Consider the following 27,352-nt stretch of genomic DNA (forward strand, 5'->3'; position numbering starts at 1 on the left):
TTTTATTTGCCTTTTATAATTCTGATATTTATGTACATATATATATATACTTTTGCTTTTTGTAAAGGGCTCATCAACAGACCAAGCAAAGGCATATGGGGAGATGCTGGCTGCTGGGCGGGAGCGCAGCAGAGCTGGGAGAACCAATCTTTCCTTTTTTTTTGTCTGTTTTTATTTTTCCTGGGATGGGATCATCAAAGCTAATTGCTGTAAAACCTAGAAACCACCTAGAGACTCAGACATCTGCCTACACACTAGTGGCATATGGGGAAAGGGCAAGGGTACAAACTTTCAAAGTCACGGTGTATTTACATTCCCAAGGTGGGGCTGGGGGAGGCTGAGGAAGGGGACTGTTCAGACTGGGGTCGGGGGCAGGGGGTTGCTAAGGGGTCCTGGGGTGCGGTGGAGGCTGGGAGAGGCCGGGGCCAGGGGGAGGAGGTGAGCCTGCCCCGCACCTGGGCAGTGACGGAGGCCACTTGGATGTCATCTGGTGGGTACCAAAGGCAGCGTGTGTATGGAACTCCTGAAAGCCGGCCGCAGGGTGCGGTGGGCCGAGTGCGACACCGGCAGGTGGGACTCTGGGCTCTCCAGATGGCCTCCTCTGCACCCATGGCCAGCCTGCCCAGCTCCCATCCCAGTTGGAGCAGAGATGGCAAAGAAAAGGGAGCAGATGGTGGGGACACCGAGTCCTGTCCCCTGTCCCAGCCAGGCTGGCCAAGGAACGGCTGGGGGTGCAGGTGCCAGCCGTGGTCCTGAGGAGGACCCACCAGGCAGCAGCCCCGCTTCCTCTGCCCTGACCACAGCCTCCCTCTGCCCAAAGGCCGGCGAGGCAGCACCTGACGTGTGGGTGACTGGCCCCCGAGCTGGAGCAAAGCAGTGTGTGCCCAAGAAGGGGTGCAGCTGGGTTTTGGCAATCAAGTGGGGACCAGGTAGTCAGAAGGGGATTAGAGGCAATGAGTTCCTCTTCTCTGCCCCCGACTTAAGCCTCCCTCGGGCTCAGGGTCAGAGGGCCGGGCCGCAGCCTGGTGAAGAGAGGGAGGGGCCTCAGTCCCAAGGTCAGGGACGCAGCACAGGCCTCGGACCGGGGGGTCTTGGCCTCTGACCCCCCTGCGGCCTGGCCCTGGGCTGTGCTCTGCCTGGCCTGGCTGGCTGGAGCCTGCTACTCCAGGGCCCCCGTAGGGTTGGTGGGGGAGGCGGCCCCTGAGCTGCCGTTGCCCCCTGCCGCGTCCTTCTCCTTCTTGCCGCTGTACTGGCCGATGAAGGAGCCGTCCTCGTTGAACTGGACGTCCACGCTGCCCCCGTAGTCGGCCAGGCTGTCATCACTGCCCAGGGGCTTGATGTCGCCGTTGAGGGATGGCTGGCTGCTGCCGAAGGCCTTCTCCTCGTTGTCACTGCAGGGGGAGGGCGGAAGGGAGTGGGAGGCTGGCCAGTGGTGCCCAGGAGCTGGCAGGGGCTGGCCTGCGAAAGGAGGCCTGGCTGGGGGCGGGGCAGAGCCCTAGGGGCCTGGGTTCCGCCCGGCTTCCGTCTTTCGTCTTCCGTCTTCCGTGTGCTCTGAATGTATTGGGGCAGAGGCCCTCAGCTTGGACACACTGCCGGGAGGGCAGGTGGCATGCATAGCACGAGTGGGGCGAGGCTTGGGCGTGCCCTGGATCCTGGGGGAGGTGGGGTGCTCGCGGGGCCTGGCTCCCATCTGCAGACGAGATGGGCAGGGGTACCTGTACAGCTGTGGCCCTGGCAGAGCCCAGAGTGGGAGCTGGGATGGGGACAGGCAGGCCCGGGGGCTGAGTGTCAGCGCTGGCTTCTCCCTGAAATCGGGAGCTGCCGGGCCGGAGAGCCGGGGGAGCGCAGACGCCCGGCAGGCAGAGGCCAATCGCACTCCCGGGCACACGGCGGCCACGGGAGGCTCCCGGCCCTGCAGCCTAACAGCATCTTCCCAACAGCCCTGCCTTACCTCTCCAGGGACCTGCCGGCACCCCGCAGCACAAAGGAGAGAGAGAGAGACGGGGTCAGGCCTGAAGGTGAGCGGCTGGGCAGCCCGCCAGCGCCTGCTCCGCCCCGGCTCACCTGTACGCCTGCTCCGCCCCGGCTCACCTGTACTCGCCGAAGGTTTCGTCCTTCATGGGCCGGGCCTCCGAGTCCACCTGGGTGTCCTCCTTGTCCTTCACTGCAGACACAGACAGCACCCAGCTGCTTCTCCCGCCCCAGCCTCTCACTGGACAATGGGCCTCGCCCCAGGCGGGGACACACGTGAGGCTGTCCCTTTGGGCTCTGAACGCTGACAGCACCCTGTTTCAGCGGCTCTCAGGAACCGAGAAGCCTTCAAGGGTGGACCGCTCACCCCACGTGGGCCTGGCTACCACGCGCTCCGGTGTGCGCACAAACTCCCCTTAGGCCTCCTGCCCGCCCCCAACACGCCCACGCCCCCAACACGCCCACCCCATCCTGCCAGGGGCTCCCGGGACCAAGGAGAACTCGTAGGAGGGATGAAGGGGGGCCCTCGGCGCGACCATCCTCCCTGAGCCCTGCGGTCAGGAGTTACCTGAGTACTTGCCGCCCTTGCTGCGCTTGATAAAGCAAAGGATGAGGAAGATGAGAAGCAGGACGATGATGGCGCTGACGAAGCCGATGAACCAGCCCTCCGTGGCAAAGCCGGCGGGAGGGAGTCTCACTCGGCCTGGCAGGGAGAGTGGGAAGGAGAACGAGCCCAGGCCCGGAGTAAGATGCTGGGTCTCGGGCGCTGCAGACCCACCACCTGAGCCCGCCCCCCCCGCCCCAGTTCCCAGCCTTGTGCGCGGGCTTCCCTCAGAGCCTCTAGTTCCATCGGTCCACTCCCGACCCCTCCACCCCCGGGGACTGGGCAAGGGCAGGTGAGGGCCAGGCCCACGGACGCCAGAGGGCCCAGGAGGAGCGATGAGCTGGGGCGAAGCGTGCTTGTAGCTGATGCTTGCGGGGGACCCTCTGGGGGGCAGGGAGGAGGACCTTCTGCAAAAATGGTTGCCCTGGCAACAGTTCAAACAGAGGATACAAAAAGGGATCGTTCCAGGGACCCAGACTTCTCCACCCTGGGCCGAGGGGCACCCAGGTACTGGGAGAAAGAGCCGAGCCGTGACCCGGGGCCTGAGGTGGCTGTAGCCTGGCCGGGGGCGGAGGGAAGCTGGCCAGTCAGTGCCCGAGGCTCCCTTACCAGTGCCGTTGGTCTTCACGGCCATCTGGTGCAGGAGCACCCGCTCCTTGAGCAAGTGGATCTCGTAGTCGGTGTCAGGCTGCAGGTCCCACTGCGTGTAGGAGCTCTGGTTGTAGCTGACGTACTGCGGCGGGAGATGAGCGCCCAGCTTCTCATCTGTAGGGGTGAGAGGGCAGCAGGGGTGAATGGGAGCGCCCGGCAGCACCCTGGCTCCATGCCACCCCCCAGCCCCTCTGGGCCCTGAGCCCCCTTCCCCCCTACCACGGGGTCCCCTTTTGCGCTCACCCCCCAGGGCTTTGAACCAGATCTGGAACCCGAAGTTGCACTGGCCCTCCTTGGGGACCCAGGAGACCACGCTGTAATTCTCGCCAGCCATGGCCGAGATGTTGCCAAAATCCGGGGTCCCTGGGGATTGAGAGGAGGGTGTGGGACCTTGAGGCAGCCCCCGGGCCGCCCTCGTGGGCCCGGCTGCCTAGCCCGCCTCCTCAGCCCCCTCCAGCTCACCAGATAACGCCATGGTGCCTCCTTCCCGCACGATTGCCTCTCCAGGGCCCTCCTTCGTTGTGGCCTGGAGCTGGAAGCGGTACCGCAGGTGGGGGCTGAGGTTGGTCAGGTTGTGCGTCCTCAGCTCAGGGTCCGGGAGGTCGAAGGACAACTGCTCTTTGCCCCCATCATCCACTGTGAGGACAGGCGAGGAGTCGGCTTCGGCCACCAGCACTGCCCACCCCCCGGCTCCCCCGCACCTCCCAGCTGGGCTGCGCTGAAGCTCTGGGCCCACGACACACGTACGAGGCTGGTAGGAGAGCACGTAGCCCGTGAGCACGCCATTGTGGCTTAGCGGGGGCTGCCAGTGCAGCAGCAGGCTGGTGTCCGACTGGCACTCCAGGTGCAGCGCCTCGGGGTGTCCAGGCACTGCGGGGCACAGAGACCAGAGGCAGGTCGTCGCCCTGGCAACCCGGGTGGGGCGGAGGGCGGGGCAGGGGTGCAGGGCGCAAAGCTCACCTCCCTCGGGGGTGCTGAAAGTCATCTCGCTGGCGGGCCCCAGTCCCCGGCCGTTAAAGGCCTGCACCTCCAGATGGTAGGAGCTGTAGGGCCGCAGGCCTCCCAGGATGGTGCTGGTGCTGTTGGCAGGCACCACCACGTGGCCTTTGTGGACATGCCTCTTGCTGTGCTTCCTCTGACTGCCCTCCCACCAGTACGTCACCTGCAGGTGGACAGGAGACCCCGAAAGGGCAGAAGGCCTCTGGCAGTGACCCTGGGGCACGTGCTCCCCACTGCCCTCCCAGGGGAGCCTTTCTTCCAACCTGAGGACTTCCGGGAGAGCAGCTGGCAGAGGCCTGCCCCCAATCTTGTCACTCCTGGTAGCCTCACCCCTCACCCCGGGGACCTCCCCAGCCCCTACGCCTTGGACTCTTACATTGTATCCCCGGAGGTGGCCCTTGACCTGGGCTGGGTCCACAGGCCACCACCTGACCAGCACCGTGCTCGAATTGAGGATCTTGATGCCTTCCAGCTCAGGGCTTGCCTGGGGGTCTGGAAACGGCCAATGACATGGATGAGGGCCTGTGGCATCCTGAGGCCAGCCCAGAACCCTGCCCTCCCGCAGGGGGAAGGTGGATTTGGATGCGATGTGAGGGGCGGGCAGTTTGATGAGTAGGGCGTTCGCATTGTCTCAGGGTCTCTCCCTGCAGGCTGTTTATTAGTCGCGAGGGAAAACGGTAACTACATGGAGGAGTAACTAGACAAGATCTTGACTGGATGATCACACTTAACATCTGGTGACGTTCTAGACTCAAGGAAAGGAAAGAAGCAGGATAACTAGACCCCATGCAGGATCCTGCATGGGACCCTGGACTGGAGTAAAGACGGCACTGGTCCACACACGGGGGTATCGGCTGCCACCCAGATAGATGCAAAGTTATAGATGCCAACTTACTGACGGTAAATTTCTTTCTGGATTTTCATAACGGCACTTTGGTTATGTAAGAAAACATCCTTACTCTTAGGAAATGCACTACTGTATATTAAGAGGTAGGAGCTGGGCACCTGGGCGGACCCCTGAGGGCTGGGAGGGGAGTGGGCCATGCGGCGCACGCAGGCTCCACCCCCAGGTGTGGGTGGGGCCAGCCCAATACTCACAGTCCTCCCCAGAGTAGCCGACGGTGATCTGGGGCTCCGGGCCCTTGCCCTGGCTGTTGACAGCCTGGACCTTGATCTCATAGGGCACAAAGGTGGGAGTGTTGGACACCACCAGGAAGGGGTCGCTCACGATCTGCTCCTGCCAGGCCCCCTGCGTCTTCTGAGGGCGCCACTGCACGCGATACTGAACCTGGGGGGCGTTCCACTCCATCCACCGCAGCGGCTGGAGCGGGAGAGCAGAAGAGGAGCCGGGTGGCCAAGAGCCCCTTTCCCACCCTGCGACCCGCTCCCCAGCCCAGCCTCAGGTCCCTGGTCCTTAGGACAGCCAGGGGGAGCCGCAAATATCTGGGTCCCGGTCTTATGTCTGGGGGTGAGCTCAGCCCAGGGACCCCCTCACCTTCCAAGTGATGACCATGTTGTTGGTCTCGTTTCCTTCCCCCTTCACATCCACGGGGTTCTTCTCCGGGGCTGCAAAGTAACGTGTTAACACATCAACGCTGTGGGGCTCCTGCTGAGGCCGTGAAGGCCGAGGACCAAGGAAGCAACGAGCCGTTCTGGCCCTGGAAGCAGAGGAGCTTGGGCACAGTCATTTCTCTAGACTCTCCTTGCAGAGCCCAGGGGGCCCGGCGCCTGAGGCCCCTCCCGGGTGCTCACCTGCTTCTGGCGTGACCACAGTCTCCGAGGCTGGGCTGGGCTCCCCAGGGCCGTATTTGTTGATGGCAGTAACTCTAAAGGTGTAGTGGACATAAGGCGACAGCTTGAGGGTGGTGGAGGTCTGATTCCCGGGCACCTTGCCCAGACTGTGCCACTTCTCAGGTGCCATCTCCTTGTCCTCGAATTCAATGTCATACTCTGCCAAGAAGTGGAGTAATCGGCGTGTGGCCAGTGGGGGAGTGGTGATGGGGCGGCAAAGTCTGGCCCTCCCTGAGGAAGGGAGAGGGGGCCCCAGGCAACTGGTGTTCTCAGGCTCCTGTGACCAACCTGGAGCCCCCGAACACAAGTGCGTGCTTCGGTGAGGTGGGCGGTCACAGAGCCGCAGCTCTGGGAGACGGGTGGGCCCGCCAGGAGGGAGGGCTAATGGGGCGCCATGCTGGTGGGCCTCTTACTCTCAATGGGGGCGTTGTGGTCGTCAGCGGGGCTCCAAGACAGGTGCACCTGGCTCTGCTTCAGCAGGTGGCGATCAGACAGCTCCAGCTGAGGCACGGGGCCGGGGCTCCCTGAGGGCCACAGAGGGTGGATCTCGGGCCCACTCACAAGCCGGCCGCCCCAGCCCCCTGCCCGAAAGGGCCCTGCAGTGTAAGCCTGGGCTCCCGTGCCCCCCACACCTCTGGGCCACGAGCCCGATACCATGCCGGGACTCACCCACCACCAGGAGCTCTGCCCTGCTCTCCACCGCGTCCAGTTTGGTGCTGGCCACGCAGGTGTAGTTGCCCTGGTCGCTGTAGTCCAGGGAGTGGATGACCAGGCGCCCGTCCTCTATGAAGTACCTAGAGGGGGTGGGGGCACGCTTGTCCTGTGCTCCCAGCGGACCCGCTACTTCCTGCCACCTGCACTCTGCCCGCCCGCTTCCCTCTCCTGCCAGAACCTTCCCCCGCAAAGTGGGGCACGGCCCCCATGGATGAGGCCAGGAGGTCTGGATGTCCTGCTTTCCCCACTCTGCCGCCTCCCACCGAGCCCAGGCTGGGGCTGGGCCCGCACTTGTCACTGTCCCCGAGCTCCTGGAGGTCGCGACCATCCGCGCGCCAGGTGATGGTGTGCTGCAAGGAGGGGTCAAAGGAGGCCTGGCACGTGAACGTCACTCGCGAGCCTTTCTTCTCGATCGCGCTGCGGGGCCCCTGCGTGATCTGAGTGGCATCTGAGGGCAGTGACGGGAGGGGAAGGTCACTCCGGGGTCCTCCAGAGACCCTGACCCTCCCTCCTGGAGGGGCTGCTGATCACACCAGCGAGGCGCGGGGGTGTCACCGGACCTTTGACCTGCAGGTTAGCCACAATGGTCACGTTGTTTTGGTCGTTGGCAGCCTGGCAGAAGTAGTGGCCGGTGTCATTGGCCTGGAGGTCTCGGATGCCCAGGGTCCCGTTGGTGTAGGGGAAGAAGCGCTCGTCCTGAAGCACCGTCTTTCCTTCCCTGTCCAGCCTGGTGCGAGCAGGGCGGGCCTGGCTCAGACGCCAGTGGGCTCGGCCCCCCGGCCCTCCCTGGTTCCCTGGGCCAGAAGATGGTGCCCCCCGCCGGGGTTGGGGCACTCACCACTGGACGCTGGGCACAGGGGCTCCAAAGGCCTTACACAGAAGGTAGGCGGTGCTGCCCTGGACCGCCATGTACGTCTCGTTGTCTGGGGTCAGGATCTTGGCCGGCAGCTCTGAGGGAGGAGACGTGGCAGGACTCAGGGCCGGGTGAGTGCCCACGCGCGATCACGAGGCACATGCAGGGATTGGCAGGGCAGCTTCTCCCAGGAGGGCTCGCAGCCTCTGGAAGCTGCCAGTGACCCTTCCAGGCGTTCTCAGGCCCCCAAGAGCCCTGCCCATCTTGCTTGCCCGCACCCGGCTCTGGCCCCTGCCAGGCTGAGCCTCTCTTGGTCTTAGGACACGCCATCCCCTCTGCCTCAGATGCGCCTCCCGTCCCAGCCACCCAGGTCGTACCAATTATTTGAGGTTCCCCCTGACAGTCTACCTCTTCCCCAAAGCCCCCCAGGCCTAGCCCCCTAGTCTTCCCCAAGACTCTGGGACAGGAGCCACTAGGCTGGCCTCGGGCACACCCTGGCCAGGGTGAGCCTCTGCTCAGTGACCTGTGGTGGGCCAGACCGCTCTCTGAGGCTGCTTCTTCGCCTGGAAATACCGACAAGAGCCTGCCTCTCCTCCATGGCGCCCATCCCGCTGTTGGGAGGCTGGGCGGGAGAAGAGGGCAAGGCTCCGGAGAGGGGACAGGCAGCCACGGTAGACAGACCAGCTGCTGGGTGAGTCAGTCTGGTGGCCTTGCCTGGTGGGCTGCAGGGACGGACTGGGGGCTACGAGGCAAAGAGGCGGCGGCGGCTGGGTCCAGCTGGCTGGCACTCACCAACAACATAAATGTAGGCATTGGCCAGCAGGAGCCCATGCCGGTTACGGGCCTCACACTGGGTCACCATCGTGTCACTGGGCTGCACGTTGCTCAGGATCAGGGCTCCATGGTGGATCCGGTACTTCTGGTCCTTGGCCAGTTCTGTGTGTGCGGGAGGTGGCCCGCGGGCCCAGGGCCAGAGCAGTGAGCCACGCCAAGGCCCCTCCTCGTCCCCGCCGTCCCCAGGGCTCACCCCCTGTCCCTGCCCGAGGCCCCGCTCACCCTCCACAGGGATCCCATTGATTCTCCAGGTGACCTCTGGTTGGGGCCTGCCCTGCACTTGGCAGTCCAGGCGGGCAGTCTCTCCCGGCCCGTACAGATGGCTCTGGGGCTTGTGCAGCCAGTACGGGGCCGCTGCGAGGAAGGGGAGAGCCGCCTTGAGCCCGCAGCCTGCAGCCAGCTCTTGGCCCTGGCCCAGACCCTGCCCACCCCTGTGACAGCGGGTGTTGCATTCTGGGGAGCCCGAATGGGAGGAGCCGGCAGAGGCACCATACCCTCCACGGTGACGTAGTAGGCATGCCGGTCACTGCCCAGGGAGTTCTCAGCCAGGCAGCGATACTCGCCGTCGTCCTCCTCACCCACGTTCAGCAGCTGCAGGGTCTTGTTGTGGTTCTGGTAGGTGACTCGGTCAGCTGGCATGGGGCCGCTCGGGCGCAGCCATTTGATGGTGGGCGTGGGGCTGCACGGCGGCCAAGGGAGAGCGCACAGGGGAGAGACGACCAGGCTGCTGAGCCCCGCCCCGCGGCAAAGGCTCTGCCCGCCCCGCCCCCTCCCCTCGCAAGGGGCGCAGACTCACAAGCCCTCGGCGATGCACTCCAGGACCAGCGGCTGCCCCTGCAGGGCCACCAGGTGGCTGCTGGAGTTGGTGGGGAAGAGCAGGCGCGGCTTTCTGTCCATCATGCTGTTGGCTGTGAGGACACAGAGCGGGCGGCGTGGCTGACCCCTCCCCCCACCCACGAAGGTCCCAGGCTGGGTGACTCTGGACACCCCAGCGAGCCCCCAGGGCTGCAGCTTCCTCCTCTGTTAAGGAGAGGGCCCCATCTCTGCCCTCCCCACCCGGGGAGGCGTTTGGGCCAAGCTGTCTTCGAGGAATGCGGGGGGGGGGCCTGACCGATGGGATGGGCCATGCCTGAAGGTGAGAGAGCAGTAGGGCGGTATATCAGAGCCTTCGGGACTCACTGGCCTTGACCCGGAGGTCAATGGGTTCCTTTTGAATGATGGTCCGGGTGCCAGGGAAGTGGGCATGGCAGATGTAGTCCGAGTGGTTGTCCGAGGTAAGCACATTGGCGAAGTAGAGGTTGCCGTTCTGGCCCATGGTCACCCGTTCATCCTGCTTGATGTGCAAGATCTCTGCAGGGTGCGGGAGGCAAGGAGGCAGAGGTCAGGACCCCCATCCAGGAGTCACACCCACTGACACCCTCCCGCCCCAGGCAGCAGCCCCTCGTGGGCACCCACTGCTGTTCATCCAGTAGATCCGGAGCGGCTCTGCACTGGGGGGCGGGTGGCAAGGCAGAACCACCGACTCCCCTTCCTCCACCTCGACAGGTCTCACTGTCTCCTTTGGCCACTTGGGGGTACCTAGAAGGGACAGAGAGGCTGGCACTGTGGGTCTCAACTCTCCTCCCGGCCAAGGCAGAGCAGGGGAAAGGAGGAGGGCTAGCCAAGGGGGTGGGTCAGAGGGCCAGGCCATGAGGAAGTTCACGTAAAGCAGGCAGAGACTCTGGGTCCTTTTTGGGCTCAAGGCAGAGACCAGCACTCCATGCAGAGGAGAGGACGGGCAGGAGGCCAGATGGCTGTGAAGGGTTAACTCTCCACAATTCTCAGCTCCCACCAGGAGGACAGGATGAGGGCGGGTGGGGGAAGGCTGAGGTGCGGCGGTGGGGGGAGGGGAGCTGCGGAGGGATGCTGGAGTCACAGACCCTTCCATCATCCTGACACAGAAACCATGGCAACGGTTCCCAAGGTAACTGGAGGGGCAGAGAGGGGAGAGGAGTGCAAGCTCAGGTGGCAGAAAGCTCAGGGAGGATGGAATGCAGAGGGAAAACCCCAGGGAAAGGGCGACACAGATAAAGACAGAGCCGGAGAGCAGGAAGGAGGGAGCTGGAGAGGCCAGGTGAGAGGTGGAAAGCAGAGGGGAGAGGAGACAGAGCGATGGGGGAGGCGGAAGGAGGTGACCTGAGAGCGGTAGAGAGATGGTAATTCGGGGATGGACGGGGCGGAAGCCAAAGCGCAGGTAGTGGCTCAGACAGGCTCAATCCTCCACCCATTCAGTCAGTCAACAAGCCCAAGCCCACATGCATCCCCCAGGCGGCAGGCCCCCGGGGCCAAGAGGGGGTAGAGCACAGAAGAAGAAGAGAGGGAAGGGGAGACGGGGCCGACCAGGAAGAGCGGAGAAAGAACAAGTCAAGGAAGGAGGACGTGGCTACGGGCACACTTAACAGCCAGCTGAGGCTGGACTCCCACACGAGCTCCCCAGGCCTGTCTGGGGACCCTGTCATGTGCCCCAGGCCCTCCCCAGTCTCTGCAGCGCCTCGCACCCTCGGCCATGAGCTGGATCTCGTGGGACATGGCGGTGCCCAGCCTGTTGCTGGCAAAGCAGCGATAGGCGCCCTGAAAGCTCTGGGCGAAGTTGCTGTTGTTGCCTGTGATGGTGAAGGAGCCAGAGTGGGGGGCCTGGTTCACGGTCACACCCAGCTCCTCCTTGGGTTTGAAGAGGACACCGTCCCGAGTCCAGCGGAACCTGCGGGCAGAAAAAGGCTCAGAGGCCTGAGGTCGGGAGCCCAGGACCGGGGCTGGCACAGGCCAAGGCAAGGCTGCAAGCCGCGAGGGGCCCCGGGGACGGGCTGGGGTGGGGCGAGGACCAAGGGTGACGAGGGAGATCTGGGGTGTCTGCGCCCAGCAGTTGGGAGGCCCTGGGAGACACGAGGGCTGGAGATAAAGTCAGTGGTCAACCCCAGGGCTTAGAGGGTGAAGGTCACTCACTGCACTTCGGGTGTGCCGCTGGCCTCACACTTGAGGCTGATATCATCTGTGGGGAAGACGACCACGCGCCGTGGGGACTGTTCCGTGATGACAGGGGGCTCCATCACTGGGGACAGGATGGGGACAGCGGTGGTGAGGATGGCCTGCTCCGTGGTGAGGGAAGCAGGGTCTGGAGCCTTATAGGCCCCCACGGCAATGGGGTTGCGAGGAGAGAAGGAAGAAGCCTGGCCAGAAGCTGCTGGGGCAAATGCGGGACGAGACAGGATAGAGAGAGGACGGCACTAAAGGTTACCGAGAAAGAAACCAGAGGGGAGAGATGAAGCCAAAGGGAAGGACAAAGAGTGGGAAAGGAAGAAGAGAGACAAGGAAAAAGCCAAAGACAGAAACCAAAAAGGGCAAACCCCTCACAGGCAGAGAGGGGACCAGAGGGAAGGGCGGAGCAGCAGAGAGAGACGGGAAACTGAGGCAGGAAACCCAGCGGACATAGAGCAAAGATGCCCCCCAGGCACCCCAGGAGAGAGGAGGGAAGCTGATGCGGCCTCCAGGCCTCCAGCACAGGACCCAAGGACCAGAAAAGACTGCAACCCGCGCAGGGCGCACGGCACACAGGGAGAGCTGAGCATGTGCAGGAGAGGGGGAGGGGCGTGCTGACACCCCCTCTTTTCCTCTCTCCTTGGCCTTCTGGGAAACACTCCCACCCTCCCCGCAACTTACCGTGGTGTCCTTCATCTGAGAAATCCGGGCAGCAAGGGAGAGAGGGAGAGAAAAGCTGACATGCCACCCCAGCAGGGGGCCCTGGCACGGGAAGAAGTAAGTGCGGGAAGGCACCCCTGTGGGAGGGGAGGCCGGGAGAGGAGGTGTAACGTGGGGACACGTGCCGGCCTAGAGCTGTGGCAAGCCGAGACCCAGAAAGAGGGGACACAGCCCGCATCACCAGTCCTGGGGTGGGGCAATGCCCAGGGGGAGCCAGGCCTCGGCTCCAGCAGGCAGGGAGAAAGAAATCCGTGACTTTAACAAAGAGTGTGCTTTGAACAGACCCTTGCATCTTCCTGGCAGGGCCTGCAGAACTGACCCCCACCCCACGCAGGATGCCTCAGAAGGCTGGGAGGCAGACAGTCCTCAGCCAGGGCACCCTCCCCTGCCCCAGCCCGCTTCCCTCCTAATCCAATTAGCACAGCTCAGTGTTTTCAATTACCCAGGCCCAGCCTTCAGAGCCCAGCTGCCCCCTCCCCTCCAAACCCTCCCAAAGGCCCTGCTGAATCTGAGTTTCCATTGCCTGCAGGGCCGGCGCCAGCCCTCATTTTCTCCCCTTCCTTCCTCTCAGCCTGCCACCAAGCTCCCTGGAGCTGAGGCCAGAGCTACTGCCCCCAGTGCCGCTGGACTCAGCCCAGCACTGGCCAGGGTGGCTGTGAGGAGGGGAGAGAGCGGAGGGAAGGGTGGAGAGCAGTGGGCTTTCTCTGCTGAGGACCTCAGTGTAAGGGCCCCCAGGAGAGAAGAGGGGGCTCCCTGGGGACACTGCGGAGAGGGCCCTGCGCTGGGAAGGGGCCAGTGAAGGCAGCCCAAGAGCCAGAGACAGAGAGAGGGACGACAGGATGGGGAAAGCAGGAAAGGAGACAAAGGGGCCTGGAGTGGCCGGGGAGGGAGAGAGCTGGAGGATAGTTTCCAACACGGAGGCACCAGACCGCCCGCCATATTGTATTGGGGTCAATAACAAGCGCCAGCCGGTGCCCAGGGCAGCCTCAGACTTGCCGTGGTCTTTGATCTACTTCTCTTTCCTCTACCCTGCCTTTCTGCAAATTCTCCCTGCCCCTCCACACACAGGTGTAGCAGGGCAGGCTGATGCTCAGGGCAAGGCCTGACAGCAATCGAGAGGAGACGCAGGGGCAGGAGGACAAGCACGTGTGTGGGAATGTGGAAAAGGGGGAGTCCGGGCACGTGCGTGGGTGCTCCAGGCTGAGCTGCAGTGACTTTGTGAGTGCCATCTCACGCCCATCCGCTCATGTGTCTGTACATGGGTGTGTCTTGCCGGAGTGCATCTGCAGGCTGTGTGTGCCTGCTTACATTCAGTGTGCAATTCTGTGTTGCACGCCCACTTCTGTGTTTGTGTGGATGACTGTGTCCCTTTGTATCTAGACTTCTCACTGTGCCTCTCGGAGTCTCTGCGCCTGGGTGGATACAGGTGGCTCGTCCGCGTCTACCCACGTACTTGTCCGTGTGCATCCGCAGCTGGGGGAGTGGCACGGGCGTGACTGCATGCACCTACGTGTGTGTATCTAAGGAGACATCCCCGACCTTTCTTCCCATCAGCCCCTCTCCACCTCCTCCAAACCCTCACTGCCCCCCAGTGCTAGGCGCCTTCCAAGCCCACCTCCCTCAGCCCCTGTCCCATTCCTGGCATGGACAGTCCCCACCTTCAGCCCAGGGCTCATCTCTCAGTGATGCTGGCCTCCAATAGGTCCAGGCTCAGAGACAAAGGTGGAAAGGTGAGGGGGGAAGGGAGTGGAGCTACCGAGGATACCGCCCCTCCCCCAAGCCCAACAGCCACTTACAGCGGTGTGTTTTCAGGAGAAAATGTCATCACAGTAACACACATTCCACACACACACAGGCACTCACATGCACACACGACCCACTACCATCCAGTGTCAACAGCCAAATACCTACAGACCTTCACAAATGTGGCCAGTAAGTAACGGTTATACTGACTCACAAACTTACCCATATAGGAAATCAAACTCACACTCGGGAATACCCACACTGAGCCCATTACACCACACACATCCGCAAATACATCTAGACAAATATAACGTCTGGCCAACTCAAAAGCATACACAAATACTCATGTTCAGTCACAAACCTCCAGCCACACTCCCCAACACCCACACGCCTACCCGTGACCCCCCCAAAGGTAATACTCCAACAGCCCCACCCCCAGCCCCACCAAGTAACTACACATCAAATCGCGAGGATCCAGAAGGCTAAGGGGTCCGTTCCTGTCTCAGTTCACAGAAAGGGCTACCAAGGGCCCAAGACAGGATTACCCAAGCCAGAAGCCGGAGCGAGGCTAGATCGAGCTAGCTGAGGACTGGGGATGGCCCCACTCACCTGCCCGCCCCATCCTTGGAGGAGGGGTGGGGCGGGCCGAAGGAGAGCGCAGAGGCCTGGAGGAGGAGGGTCCAGGGCCTGGCCCGCTGTCCGTGGTGCTGAAATCTCACCGGCCCTCCCTCACCTCTGGTCCCTGTCCGTGGTACTGAGATACCCCGAGCCTTCCACCCTGTCCTTTCCAGAGGTACTCAACGTCCTGGGTACCTCTTGCCCACTCCATGCCCAGGAAAGGAGGAGTGAGGGGCCGGAACCGGGAGAAGGTGAAGAGGTAGAAGATAAAGAGAAGCCGAGCGCGGCGGTGAAGGGAGGCGCCGAGGCTCCCTCCGGTTACTCACATTCCTCGGGGATCTGGATGAGCAGGCAGGGGCTGCACAGGAGGAGAGGCCACAAGTACCGCAGCGCCAAGGCCATCTTCCCGGCGGTGCCGGCGGCTCGGCGCGGCAAAAGCCGGCCGGGCTCGGCTCAAGATCCGGCCAGAGGGAAGGGGGCTGGTGGGCGGCTTGGGGAGGGAGCCGGGGGTGGGGACACTGCGAGAGGGGAGGAGGGAAGGGAAAGGTAAGGGAGGAGAGAGAACGGACGGATGTTAGTGACTAACATCTGGGCGAGCCTGGGCTCCTGGCCCCGCCCCCAGCCCCGCCCCCTGCTGTCCGGCTCCTCCATCCCTCCCTCCCCCCCACCTTGGAGAAGGCAACCTGCAAGAGACAGCAGAGGCTGGGGCTCCAGTTTGCCTTTCATCCCCTTCCTACTCTCTGTCTGTGCCTCCTCCGCCAGCTGCCTCTCCAGCACCAACTTGTTGCCCCATCAGCTCCCCTGGGCATGCCACAGGCTGCTCTGTGCATGTCATCCCCGTGTGTGACTCAACATCCCAGCAAGCAGATGCCTACGGGCATGAGTGTGGATGTGGGTCTGCATGTAGCCAAATATGCACATCAGTGTCTTTGTGGCTGTGTGTGTCCATTTTCATCTTCTCACGAAGGGGGATGCACTCATGCGTGGGCATGTGCACGCAGAAGTATGTGCGTGTCTTGTGTGTCTGTATCTATGCGGGATGAATCCTCATGTCTGCTATCTGTTTGCACGCACAAGCATGCCTGCGCACATATGCGGAGAAGAACTCTTGTCACCGTCTCATTGCTGTGCGTTTCACAGCCAACTGATCCCTGCGCGCTGTTCAGGCCTAAAAAGCTGGTGGGGGGCAAGGGGGACCTGGGGAGTGGGAACACGGAAAGAAGGAAAGGGGCCCAAGAAGTCTGCATTTCACAGAACAGGGTGAGGAAAAGTGGCAGGAGGGAGGCAAGGAGGAAAGCGCCTCCCTGCTGTCCCTCAGGCTCCTGGGGGGACAATAGAAGCGACTGTGGCCTCTCCCCTTTCAGATGCTCCAGGCCAGGGTCAGAGCAGGGGTCAGGAAAAGCTCTGGGACAGTGTTTCTGACATCTCGAGTGTCTGGCAAGCCCACCTTCTGGGTCTTTTTCTGAGCCTTCAGGGCTCAACTGATAGATGTGTCCACCGCAAGCCCAAGTGATGCCAGCTATATGCACATCCCACCTGCATGCAAGAAGCCCCAACGACTAAGGGCCCGGGGGAGGGGGCTTCTCTGCCAATGACTAGAAGAGAAGACACTCCCAAGAAGACAGATCGTTTTGACTCCAAACAAGAAGAGGTGTGAGAAAGAGACCGTGGTAAAAGTGCAAGAAGGGCAAGAACAGGTGGCTGGGTGACTGAGAGCTTGGAGGCTGGGGCCTGGGTCTGGATGCGTTCACCAAGTCCATCCCGGGCATCCTCGCTGTGCCCAGCCAGGACCTTATGAAAGCGTGGACCAAGCCTCAGCCAGAATGCTGAAGGGGTGGGTGGGGAGGCCTGGAACGCCATACTAAGACATCCAGACTGTCAGGAGGCAACCAGAAGCCACATGTTGGTTTTGTGTAAGGTGACCCGAGAAGAGTGGTGAATTCAGCAGACTGCCTGGGGACTGGGCAGGGAAAATGGACGGTGGTGAATAGCAATTAGATTAGAGCTCTCAGACCCAAAGCTGGAGGGGGAGGGGGAGAAGCGCCAGGGGGGGTCAACGTGGACGGGCTGAAGGCCAAGAGAGTGACTTGGAGGGTAAGAAGCGGCAAAGGCGCGGCCAATTCCCAACTGGCAAGAGCCAAGCTGGGGCCCAGAAAGGAGGAGCAACAGCGGCCCTGCTCTGCCCCCACCTTCCTCCACAAAGCCAGTGCAAGCAGCGTGGGCGCCATGCAGCCTTGGCCTCAGCTCCAAGGCCTGTAGGAAGCAGTAGGAGACTCAGATCAGAGGGCAGGTGATCAAACGGCAGCCTTGGGAGCTCTGAGCGCTCTGGTCTTAGGAGGGGGAGGGGAGAGAAATGAGAGAGAATCTCAAAGGCGGACCTTCCCGCAGGAGAGGAGACTAGAGCACTCCCTTTGCTGGAATGATGATGGCTGTTTGTCCCCAAATTAGGTTCCCAGAATGGGGTTTGGCATGTGTACCCCAGTGTATATGCAGGGGATATATGATACCCCCAAACCCCCTGGTCCCCACTCTCTGCCCCATCCCAACACCCCACAGTCTCACATCCAACCTCTTTTAGTCTCTGGTATTTGCCACCCAGCTCACCACCTTCCCAGGCACTCAGAGACGGGCAGGAGCCAGAAGGCTGAGAGGCCCCTGACAGCTGGGAGGGGCTCTGCCTCCTCCCGTCCCACTGCTGCCGGCTCTCTGATCTCTCCCCATTCCTCAGGCAATTACAGAGCAAGCAGCTCAGGTTGTCAGCTCGGCAGGCCCCCACCCCCCCATCAGCACCTCCAGGGGCAAAGGAGGCGGGGGAGTGTTCCACAAGCTGGTGTACAGATGGAGCCAAGGCCATGTCTGCAAAGGGGGGGCAGGCTGGGGAAGACTGAAGGGTGACAGACAGGGTGAGAAAGAGGCAGGAGGGAGCAGGAGAGACAGAGAAGTAGGGCTGGGGGAGGGAGGGCAGGGAATGGGAGACAAAGACGGATGCTGGACCACCTCAGTAACCAAGATGGAGAAATCCAGAAACAGAGACCCAGGCAGCGGGGAAAGGAAGAGAAGAGAGGAAAGGAGTACAAAGGATGAGAGACAGCTGCAGAAAGCACTGATGAGAAATGGCCGAAAGAGCAAGAAGACTGGGGGGGGGGGGGTGTGCGCACGCGCGCGTGCACACCTACACACAAGCCCAGTGGCGCCTCCTCGGCATCCTTGTCCCTGGGGGGTGTGCCAGGCAAGAGACAGGAGAGGAGGAGAGATGGACCTGAGTCAGAGGAGGTGAGCTTCTTGGGCTTGGAGGTGAGGTTGGACTGACAGGTAGGGTGGAGAGAAGCTGCGAGCCAGGACCACAGACAAACAAAGCCCACAACGACAGATACAGAGCAGCACGTCCCTGGCCACTTGTGGCACTAGGGCAAGGAGCCGGTTATAGGCAAGCTGAGCAAGCCACTGCTGGCCAGCCCTCAGGGAGCAGGTGGGGATCCCCACAGGGGAGCAGGGAGAAGCACCCAGAGGACCCCAGTGGCTCCCTCCAAGATTGCTGTTGGCATGGAGAGAGCAGCCGCCTGGCTGAGGGGGTGCCCGTGCGTCCATGGGCCGGCACAACCGTGAGTGCCCACGTGCTGGGGGAGGGGACGACCAAGGCAGGCCGAGTACCCATCCTCTCTGGAGGCCTCACGAACACTCACGGGGGCAGGGAAGGAGAAAGGGCGTGGCGGGCTCTGAGGTGGAAGAGCCAGCAGGGAGGGGCTCAGTGGGACCCTAGGAGAGCGCCAGCCCTGGCCACACTCTGGGTCCCACGGCCAGTCCTCTCCTCTGGCCTCCGTCCTCTGACCAGGGGGTGGGGGACACTTGGGAGGTCGTGGACCCAGGCTGAGACCTGGGATGGCTGCTTTTCTCTCTGTGCACACACACACCCTGGGAACCTCCAAGGGTGCCCTGTGCATGCTCGCTGCACACAGGCCTGCCAGCTCCCAGGTCCTGCCTGGAGTCCTCTCTGCCCCTCCCATCTGAGAGAAATGCACCTGCCCAAGGAGAAGTCACAGGCAGGTAGCCCAGCCCGTCTGTTCTGCGTGGGGGCAGCGCTGGGGGCTCAGCCGTGGTATGTGAGATGGTCAGAGTGAGTGCCAGGTCCACGTACTTGTAGGCTTGTGGGGGCACTTGGCGGCACCTACGCCTGGGCTGTCCCCTCAGCAGGGCTGCTGGGGGCCTTCCAGCCTGTCGGTGTGTATATGAGGGCGTGGGTGTCACCTACACCCCAGGCACTGTGTTCCTTTAAGGCTCCTCCTCACCCTCCCCCCCCCCCAGGCTGTGGCTGGCGGGTTTCCATGGAGATGGAGCCAGCTCCCTCCACTGGCAGAGATGGGGGAAAGCTTGCTGCAGCCTAATGGGTTATTTAGATAATACATGAAAGAGGCTGCTGGGTGGGAGCCCCCACAGGTACCCGGGGGCCCCGGAAGTCTTCGAGGACGGCTGCTTAGTCCTTGGTGCTCTCTGCCTCGCCCCTCCCTAAGGGAGAGCGCGCCCTCAGCCCCCTTAAGGCTGCGGTCTCCAAGGCAACGACAGCTCACCTGTAATGGACCATTCTCCCTACAGGATAAGGAAGGGGCGGGACAGAGGTTAACCCTTTGTGGGAGAGTGGGGAGAACAGACAGTCTCCACTGAGAAAGGAAGGGGGTATCTCACCATGGGCAGCCAGACAGACATCTCCCCCGCCCCCCATTTTATTAACTGAATTCGCGGAGAGCACTTACCGCACGCCAGGGACTCTTCTAAACACCCCTACACGTATTACTCGTTGAATCCTTAAAATCACCCTGGGGAAGGACCACTACCATTATCCCCATTTTATAATCGAGGAAACTGAGGCTCAGAGAACCGGAGCACCATGTCCAAGGTCACGGAGGTAGCACTGATGGTCGGCAGGTATGGGGCTCTAGTTGGGGGGGAGGCACCCAAAGCCGCCGAAGACAACTCGGGCGGTTAGCTCGCCTCTCAGCGCCTCAGGCATCCTGACATGTACGCCTGCTTGCGTTAGCAGAGGGCCAGGGCCTGGACAAGGACGGGCTCCAGGCCGGCCTGCCCCCTGGGGAAGGGCCCATTTGCTAGGCAGATGGCAGGCAAATGCAGGGAACTGGGAGGGAAATCTTGGGAGGAGGCCGCGCGGAAGTAGGATGTGACCCACATCACGCCTCAGCACAGGGCAGGAACCACCGTATCCCTCAACCCGCCCCCAGACTCTGCACAAGGGAAGGACAGCCTGGGTTTCCTGCTCCCCGCCCTGGCTATGCAGAATCTTGGGTTGCTCTGACCACATTCTCAAAACCAAAGGCTCCAGGGCCCCCTCACAAAGAGCACTTGGCTACCTGGAAGGCCCCTCTCTCCAGACAGAGCTCGGGCACAGCACGGACTCCCTTCCCGTGCAGAAGGGAAAACTGAGGTCCAGTGAAGCGGGGGCCAAGACCCCGGCCTCCCAGGCCCCTAGAATGCAAGCAGTATAGCCAAGCTGCCCATGCACGGTTGGGGAAACTGACGCCCACGGCCTAAAAACTGTGCCCTTTCACCCCCTCTAAGCCCTCCTTCCAGCTCTGGAAAGTGGGCTTAGAACAAGATCAGAAGCCCCCAACCTGAGAAGTGAACCTGGCACCAGCGGGGGGCTTCAGGGGCCGGGCAAGAGGGGGCGACATATATCGGCTCCTATGGGCCAGCAGGGCCTGCCCCAGGACCCAGAGGAGGGAAGGCAGGCAGTGTGGGGGAGGGAAGGTGCCAGGCAAACAGAGAGGCGGGAGGGGCCCAGCCCGAGGCCCACCCGGAGCTGCTCAGCCCTGCCGGCTCTGGGACACCTGGCCCAAGTGAGGAGGGCAGAGGGCGCCTGGAAGAAGCTCAGACACTGCCAGGCCCCTCCAGCCGCCTTGGGGCTCCCCATTCCAAAGGGTTAAAGAGCAGAGGGGCACAGGAAGCCTGGGAATGGACAATGGAGCCTCTGTTGTTCCCTGGGCTTCAGCATTCCTAAGGCATGAACGCAGGCGGCCAGGGGAAGGGCCAGAGGGCACCCCCCCCCCTAGCGGGAAGCCCCACGACTTACAGGGAGACACTGCGGCCTCCGCAGGCCTCCGCAGCCACCACCGGCAGCCCCGCCCCTTCCCAGCACAGGATCAGTGCGGGCACAGGAGGACCTGTGCGCGCACTCTCACCAGCACACACATACACACACGATGGCACACGTGCAACCAGATGGCTAATGCCCACACGTGCGAACAGGAACACGGGACGCCATGCACACACTCCCACACCCAAAGCCGCCCCCTGCAAACCTCCGGACCGGCGGCCCGCTCCCAATCTGCCTGGCTCTGAACACTTCAGAGGGAAGCGTGCCTCCCGGGGACTCATCACCTCCCTTCAAGCTCCACCATCAGACTGGTAGGAAGACGGCCCGGCTCAGAAGGGCCCCTCAGCTTCTGGGCCCCTCAGCCGAGTGCGCAAAGCCCAGGACACTGGCGCCTTCCTGCTCCAACCCATCCGAGGCCGCCCCTGCCGGGTGTAGGGCCAGAGACCGGCAGGACAGCGCCAGGTCCGCCCCCACAGCTTCGTGACCTGGGGAGAACACGGAGGGGGGGCGTAGGCGGTAGCCCGAGGCCTTGGATGGGGGCACTGGACAAAGAAAAGCTTCTGGGAAGACTAGCAGTCTATCCAGACCCTCCCCCTGCAGAGGAAGGCCACCCTCCCCGGCTCCTCCCTCTCTCAGACCACAGCCTCTAGGAAGCCACAAAGATCCTGTTGATATCTGGGGGGAAGGTGGGCTGGCCTGGCTAACCGCCCACCGCCTCCCCCAGGGTCCTCTGCTGGGGGCCACCAGGTGCCCCCTGTACACCTTCCAGGTCAGACGAGGCCCCCACGGGAGGTCTGGGCCCAACCCAAAGGCCTAGAGTCCAGGGGACGTGTGCTGGGTGGCGGTCACCCCCGTGCTGAGGTGCAGAGCCCGGGCCGAGCTTGGGCTTTAGGAATCAGGGCAGGGACAGGTGCAGAGAGAGAAGATGGACAAAAGGGGAAGTGGGGAGATGGGGACAAGGGCATCCAGGGAGGGGTGGGGCAGGCAGAAGCAGGGGAAGGAGAGGAGGGCAGGGCTGTGAGAAACTCCAACAGAGCAGGGAGGAGAAAGGCGAAGGTGTGGGAGTGGAGGTGTAAAGAGGCAGCGAGAGCAAGGCGAGGGCAGGGGAAGCAGGACCGGGGCATCCAGGATGGGCCAGGTCAGCGAGCGGGAGGGAGAAAGACCGGGGTGGGGGGTAAAGCCCCCCCCAGGGGCCTCAACCCAGCCTTCCCAATTATGGGAGGAGGGGCAGGGCAAAGACAGCCGCCCGCTGGTCTGCATCACAGGGTGGGACAGAACCCCTGGGATGGCGCTCCGGGTGGCCACTCACGCCCACAGAGGGGGGCCTGGCGGAGCAGGGCAGTTGGCTGGGATGCCCATCTTGGCCAACCTGTGCCCAGGGCCCCCCTTTGCTCCATTCTCCCCAGAACAGGCCCTTCCTAGGCCCAGGGCACCCCCGGGAAGCAGCCCCCCTCCTCACTCCAGACCTGTTTCAACCTCTTGCCCCGAGAAGGGGTTGGGGGAGAGCTCCCCTCACACCTTCGCCCTGACTCTCCTGAAGGCCAGGCCACTTGCCCCGCTGGCAGCAAGAGTGCCCCAGGAGACGTTCTGTCCAGCTGCAGCCATTTAGACTGGCACCAGGGACCGTTTGCCTTGAAAGGGACCTTGGAGATTAATGAGTCCATGCCCCATGTGATAGCCAAGAGGGCTGAGACTCAAAGAGGGGAAAGGACTGAGGGTCCCATGTCACTGGGGTGGGCAATGGCGGGTGTGGCACACGGGCTGCCCCTCCACCCTCCCCAGCTGGCCTCGCCCACGTGCGCACCGTGGAAGGCAGCCGCCCCGGCACGGGAAGAGGCTGATGGGGGCACAACCTCAATCCCGGCCTCCCCTTTCCCTGCGAATAGTCACAAAGGAAAACAGAAAACCAATCCACACCCCCTGAAGACAAAGACGGTGTTGGTCCAGTTTGTTACTGGCTTTTCCATGGGTAACCCCGAGCCTGGTCCAGGCAGGCACCTTGGCAGTGCAGCTGCCCAGCGAATGACTGCCCGCCCCGTCGGCCACTGAGCTCCTGGGCTGGGAGGAGCTCCTTACTGCGCGCTAAGCGCCGGCTCCGAGCTTTGCAGGGGGCTGGGCGCTGGGTGTTGGGGGAGGAGCCTCTTGGGAGTGGGTTGTAGCAAAGCAGGGAGACTGAGGCTGGGGTGTGCTGAGCGGGATTCTCCCTCGGTGATCAGATCACCCAGGATCCTTAATTTCTTTTGTTCTTTTTTGTATATTTCAAGCATACCACAATAAGATGTATCACTTTTGGGACACACACAGACACAAATAAGTAGGAAGAGAGAGAGACTAGGATGCAGCAAAGAAAATGTCCAGGAGCCGGGGACGGGTTGGGGGGGTCCCCAGCCTCAGCACTGACAAGCACTTGCCATGTGGCCACAGATTAGCTAAGGCCCCCCTGAAAGCTAGGGAGCCCATGGGGGCACGTGTGGGTGTTGCATGGGCGCTGCGCCAGGTGAGAGCCCAGGCCAGGCTGAGTCCCATCGCCTGCAGCAAGGAGCTGGTCAGAGGAGAGAGGCCCCAGGCCGCCCCCTGTCCCAGCCACCTCACAGGGGACAAGAAAGATGGGGCTCGGCTGCAGTTCTTGGGAAGAAAGGGTGACTGGCTCATTCACCCTCGGGGCCACGTGAGTCAGCAGAGGTGGCACCAGGCTGCCCAGAAGCCCCTGCCTCTGGGTGGAGTTAACTGGAAGCAGGGCACCTACTTAGAGGGCGGGTGTCAGGCCCCCCACTTCTTGGGTGGGGATAGATGGCCCTGGGCCTGCCTTCCTGAGACAGGCAGCGATGGGCTGGGCTCCAGATACCCTGTAGGGGCAGCAGGTTGTACTAGGGGCTCTTTGCAACCCCTGCCAACCAAGAGTCCCCCAAAATTTGCCCTAGGAAGGCGGGAAGAGGAATTGCAGACCCCTCTCATAACCAGGCAGCGATAGGGAGACCTGGCAATGGGCGAAAGACCTGCAGTGGGCAAGGCAGGGCCCCAGGAGCTGAGGCCCTCCCCGCGTCCCCCTACCTACTGGGCCCACATTCTACACTCATGTGCGCAGCCGCACCCTGCTGGGTGCCCAGGCCAGCCTCACTCAGTGCGCCCTTCCTCGGCCACAAGAGCCTGCAGAATCTGCGGCCCCAGAGGCACCCCACGCTTCCAGGGCAGGAGACTCTGGTCCTGGTGCAGGCTGGGAGGGGAAGCCCGGGGAGTCCAGGCTGGGGTTTAGAAAGGAGAACAAAGCCCCCCTCCCCACCTTGGGGCTGAGAGCCAGGCAGCGCCCAGCCCAGTTCCTTCCCCTGCCCCCCATTGCAGGGGCAGCCTAGTCTAACCTCCCCCCAACCGTGCCGGCAGCTGGATTTTCGGCCAAACAGGACTCTGGACTGGGGAAGGGGGGCAGCCACGCCCCGGGCCACACCCCACGGCGGCCGATGGGGGGGTGGGGGTCACGGCCCACCGCGCTCCCCTTCTTACCCACTCACACACCCGGAGGGACGTGCCACCTTCAGCCCCCGCCAGCCCGCACAGACCCTGCCTGACTTGCCCCGGAGCACCCCTCCCCGGGTCGGCATTTCGGGCGCCGCCCAGGTACTCTTCACCTGTCGGGCTGCGGGCCCCGGCCTCCTTTCCCTGCCCCGCTGCGCTCCGCGAGGCCCGGAGCCGGGCGCCCGGCCTGGGTGGGGCTCTGGCCGCTCCGCCGGTGGTCGCGGGCTGGTCCGGGTGGGGCTCCCCTCTCTCGCCCCCGGGGCAGGGCTGGGACGGGAGGCTCGGGGAGCTGCAGGCGCGGCCCGTGCGCGAGGGCAGGCCTGCCCGCCTTACCTGCGCTGCGGCCGCCGCTCGGGCTACCCGCCCAGCCTCCGCACACGCCGGCCTCGGACCCGCCGCCCGAGCGCGTCTGCGATGCTGATGCTGCGGCGGCCGCGGCGCCGGGGCGGGGGCGGGGCGGGGCGGGGCGGGCGTGCGCGCAGGGGAGGGGGAGGGGAGCGCTGGGGAGGCGGGGGAGGGGGAGTGAGATCACCTCCCCGGCCGCCCGCCCCGCCCCGCCGCGCCCCTCGTCCCGGCGGAGTTGGGCTGCCGAGGCCGGCACTGGGAACCGCGGTGACCCCCTCCGGGAGGGAGCTCAGTGGGACCCCCGCCGCTGGGTCCCGCCTGACCCGCGCCCGCAGCTCTGTAGTCCCTGGCCCGGCAGTGCCCCGCAGCAGGGCACCCACGCCGCAGTGGAGGCTCCGGGCAGGAATCTCGAGGCAGGGGTGCCCCCGGGGCGCGGTGCTGGGCGGTGGGGAGAGGAGTCGGGTGGGGAAACAGATCCCCTCAGCCTCCACCCGGCCCTCGAGGGCGCTGGCGAGCGACCGGCACCCACACGCGACGCGGTCTCGGCCGCGCCCTGGCCGTGGGGTGTTTGGACGCCCCCCCTCCCAGGGCAGGATTCCCAAGGCCCTGGGCTCTTCCCGGAAGCACCCCCCTCCCATCCTAGGCGCTTGGTCCGGGAGGGGCGCGCGGGCGTCGATCTCAGGCCGCCAGGGAGGCGCGGAGGGGCGCGGGCTCCTACGCAGTCCAGAGCCGGGGGGCGGGGAGGTTGCTGAGAGGGCGCCCCTCGAGCTGCCATAACCCATCCCCAGATCTTCCTCCGACTCCCTGTCGGTTTCCCCGGCGTCGTATTTCTTTGTCGTGGGAATTGGCCCCATCCCGACCTCTCCCCGCGGCCCCACTCCTCTCACTGGAAAGCGTGGGGAAGCATCTCTTCACCAGCGCCCCCCCTCCACAGGCTCGCGGCCGTGACCTCCGAGGCCAGACGGAGGGCATAGCTATTCCGGAGTGAGCCGAGCCCAGCCGCAGGGCAAGGAAGGCCTAGGGCCCAGATGGCAGATTGCGGCCCTGTTGGCCACGGTATTTTTATGGGCATGCCTGTTGCCCAGTGAAGCATGCCCGGGCCCTCAGCTCAGCCTCCCCAGACCCTCCAAGCCATGCAGGGGGCCCACGTGGGAAGGAGCCTGGAGTCCCCCTCCCATCCGACCATCTCCCCGCCAGCTTCAGTTTCTCCTGGAAGGGGAGGCCTGGAGTGGCCCCACTTGCCCTCGGGGAAGGTCTGGACGCCAGGTTTCTAGGTGTCTTTAGAAGGGGCGTGGACAAGACTAGAGTCTTGAGTGAAAGTGCGGGCTGGAGTTGGGGGGGACCAGGGAGCTGGGGGCAGGGTGTTCCCCAGAGCTGCCAGTGGCCCACCCTTTGGTTCCAGCAGACCCAGGGTAGGAGTGCTGGCTGGGCCCTTGTGCCACGGTTGCAGCCCTTTCAGGAGCAGTGAGGAGGCTGGGGCTGGGGAGGTGGGGTTTAGGCTGGTGGGCGGGGCGCTGGGCGCGGAGGAAGCTGGGCCAGAGGGCAGGCCTGGGCGCCCAAGAGGGGGTATTTTCCATGAGGCACTGAGCTGCGGTTCACTTCCTGCCTGCTCTGATCTGACCTCCGATAGGCCTGGTCTCTCTGCTCTCCAACCGCCTCCACTCACCACCCTCCCCGCCAAGTTCCCAACCTCTACCTCCAGCCCCAACTTTCACAAGTCCTTTAAGGAGCGTAGGGTTCCATGCTGATCCCTGGGGTGAGAATGACTAGAGTGAAGTAAGAAGGGGATAGAGCCATTTCCTATGCTCCTACTAAGTGCATAGTGATGGGTTCAGTCTCCATTTGTTATACTATATTCATTACTATTATTCCACTAAATCCCATTTATTGAGCATTGCCCCGGGCCTGCCAGTTATAAGCACATGTCATGTATTGGCACAATTATTTTGCACACCAACCAGGGAGGTCAACCATTAGTCCACATCACAGATGAGGAAACCGAAGCCCAAAGAGCTCAAGGAATGTGCCCAGGGAGCAAGACTGGGAAGAGTGTCTTTGTCTCATTAGCTCACTGCATCCACAGGTAACCCTGTGAGGAAGGTTCTGTTACCCACCTCTCCAAGCAAAGAGCCCGAGAGGCAGAGGAGCAATCACGCAGCCGGGAGGCTCTGTGCTGAGCACTCCGCAGGCATTCACCCACCTGCTACTCAGCCCATCACTCTAAGTAGGCACCAGTATTGCCCCCATTTCACAGATGAGGAAACTGAGGTTCGGACCGGTCAAGTGACTTACCCAAGATCTCCCAGAAGGTAAACGGCAGAGCTGGGATTTGAACTTTCTTCTATGTGGCTGCCGTGTGCAGAAATGGAGGGACCAGCGGGAGCACCAGCAGGAACAAGGGAGGACTGCGGGCAGAGCAAGTCCCAGGGGAAGCAGGAGGGGTTGGCCTCGAATAAGAGGGAAGCCATCCCTCCACTGCTGCATGCTTGCCAGGAGGTTGGGAGGCACCGAACAGACAGACAGCGGGGTCTTGCCCAGCCACACCCGCTTCGAGGGCAAGTGCTCCTCACAGCCCCCCGTGACTCACCCCTCTTGGGCACAGTCAGCTGGAGAGGGCAGCCCCCCAGAGTCTTGCCAGAACGCCCCCAAGATGAAGGGCCATGTGATGAGGGGGCGGGAATCACAGAAGCCAGTGTTGGGGGAAGAAAGCGCCAGTGGGCTAGCAGGATGGGCTCCTGAGCATGACGTGTCTTTATTCTTCTCCTTCCTGTCTTTCTGTGTCTTCGTGTCTCTTGAAACAGCATATAGTTGGGTTTTGGTTTAGTTTGATCCAGTCTAGCAATCCTTGTCTTTTTTTTAAAAAAAAAAATCAGCTTTACGG

General features: G+C 63.0%; 1 protein-coding gene across 4 annotated transcripts; it reads right to left on the minus strand.

The window, feature by feature from the left end:
• L1CAM (L1 cell adhesion molecule) lies at nt 1-24,564 on the minus strand. Of its 4 annotated transcripts, none has more exons than XM_057538848.1 (28): nt 24,460-24,564; nt 14,840-15,031; nt 12,114-12,128; nt 11,400-11,505; nt 10,955-11,157; nt 9,873-9,995; nt 9,597-9,767; nt 9,214-9,325; nt 8,912-9,096; nt 8,640-8,771; nt 8,376-8,519; nt 7,569-7,680; nt 7,291-7,457; nt 7,022-7,178; nt 6,686-6,810; nt 6,430-6,540; nt 5,978-6,175; nt 5,721-5,791; nt 5,324-5,546; nt 4,602-4,717; nt 4,187-4,388; nt 3,974-4,096; nt 3,689-3,862; nt 3,470-3,589; nt 3,185-3,340; nt 2,540-2,674; nt 2,092-2,164; nt 1-1,391 (listed from the first exon to the last, which is right to left on the minus strand). In XM_057538848.1, exons 2-28 carry the CDS (start codon nt 14,913-14,915, stop codon nt 1,160-1,162), a joined length of 3,762 nt encoding a protein of 1,253 aa, XP_057394831.1. In that variant the 5' UTR covers nt 14,916-15,031; nt 24,460-24,564; the 3' UTR covers nt 1-1,159. The 4 variants fall into 4 exon arrangements, with proteins under 4 accessions (XP_057394831.1, XP_057394830.1, XP_057394832.1 ...); XM_057538847.1 differs by lacking the exon at nt 24,460-24,564 and adding an exon at nt 24,240-24,437; XM_057538849.1 differs by lacking the exon at nt 24,460-24,564 and adding an exon at nt 20,822-20,839.
• Nucleotides 24,565-27,352: the final 2,788 nt, after the last annotated feature.

Source organism: Balaenoptera acutorostrata, chromosome X (assembly GCF_949987535.1).
Source record: "Balaenoptera acutorostrata chromosome X, mBalAcu1.1, whole genome shotgun sequence".
NCBI classification, from domain to species: Eukaryota; Metazoa; Chordata; class Mammalia; order Artiodactyla; family Balaenopteridae; genus Balaenoptera; species Balaenoptera acutorostrata.

Bases quoted from the DNA above. Each gene is read 5' to 3' on its own strand.
- L1CAM (XM_057538848.1), bottom strand. From the start codon at position 14,915: ATGGCCTTGGCGCTGCGGTACTTGTGGCCTCTCCTCCTGTGCAGCCCC. The intron at 8,520-8,639 runs GTGAGCGGGGCC...CCGCACACACAG, and splicing joins CAATGGGATCCCTGTGGAGG to AACTGGCCAAGGACCAGAAG. The intron at 2,165-2,539 runs GTAACTCCTGAC...CTGTGTCTGCAG, and splicing joins CAAGGGCGGCAAGTACTCAG to TGAAGGACAAGGAGGACACC.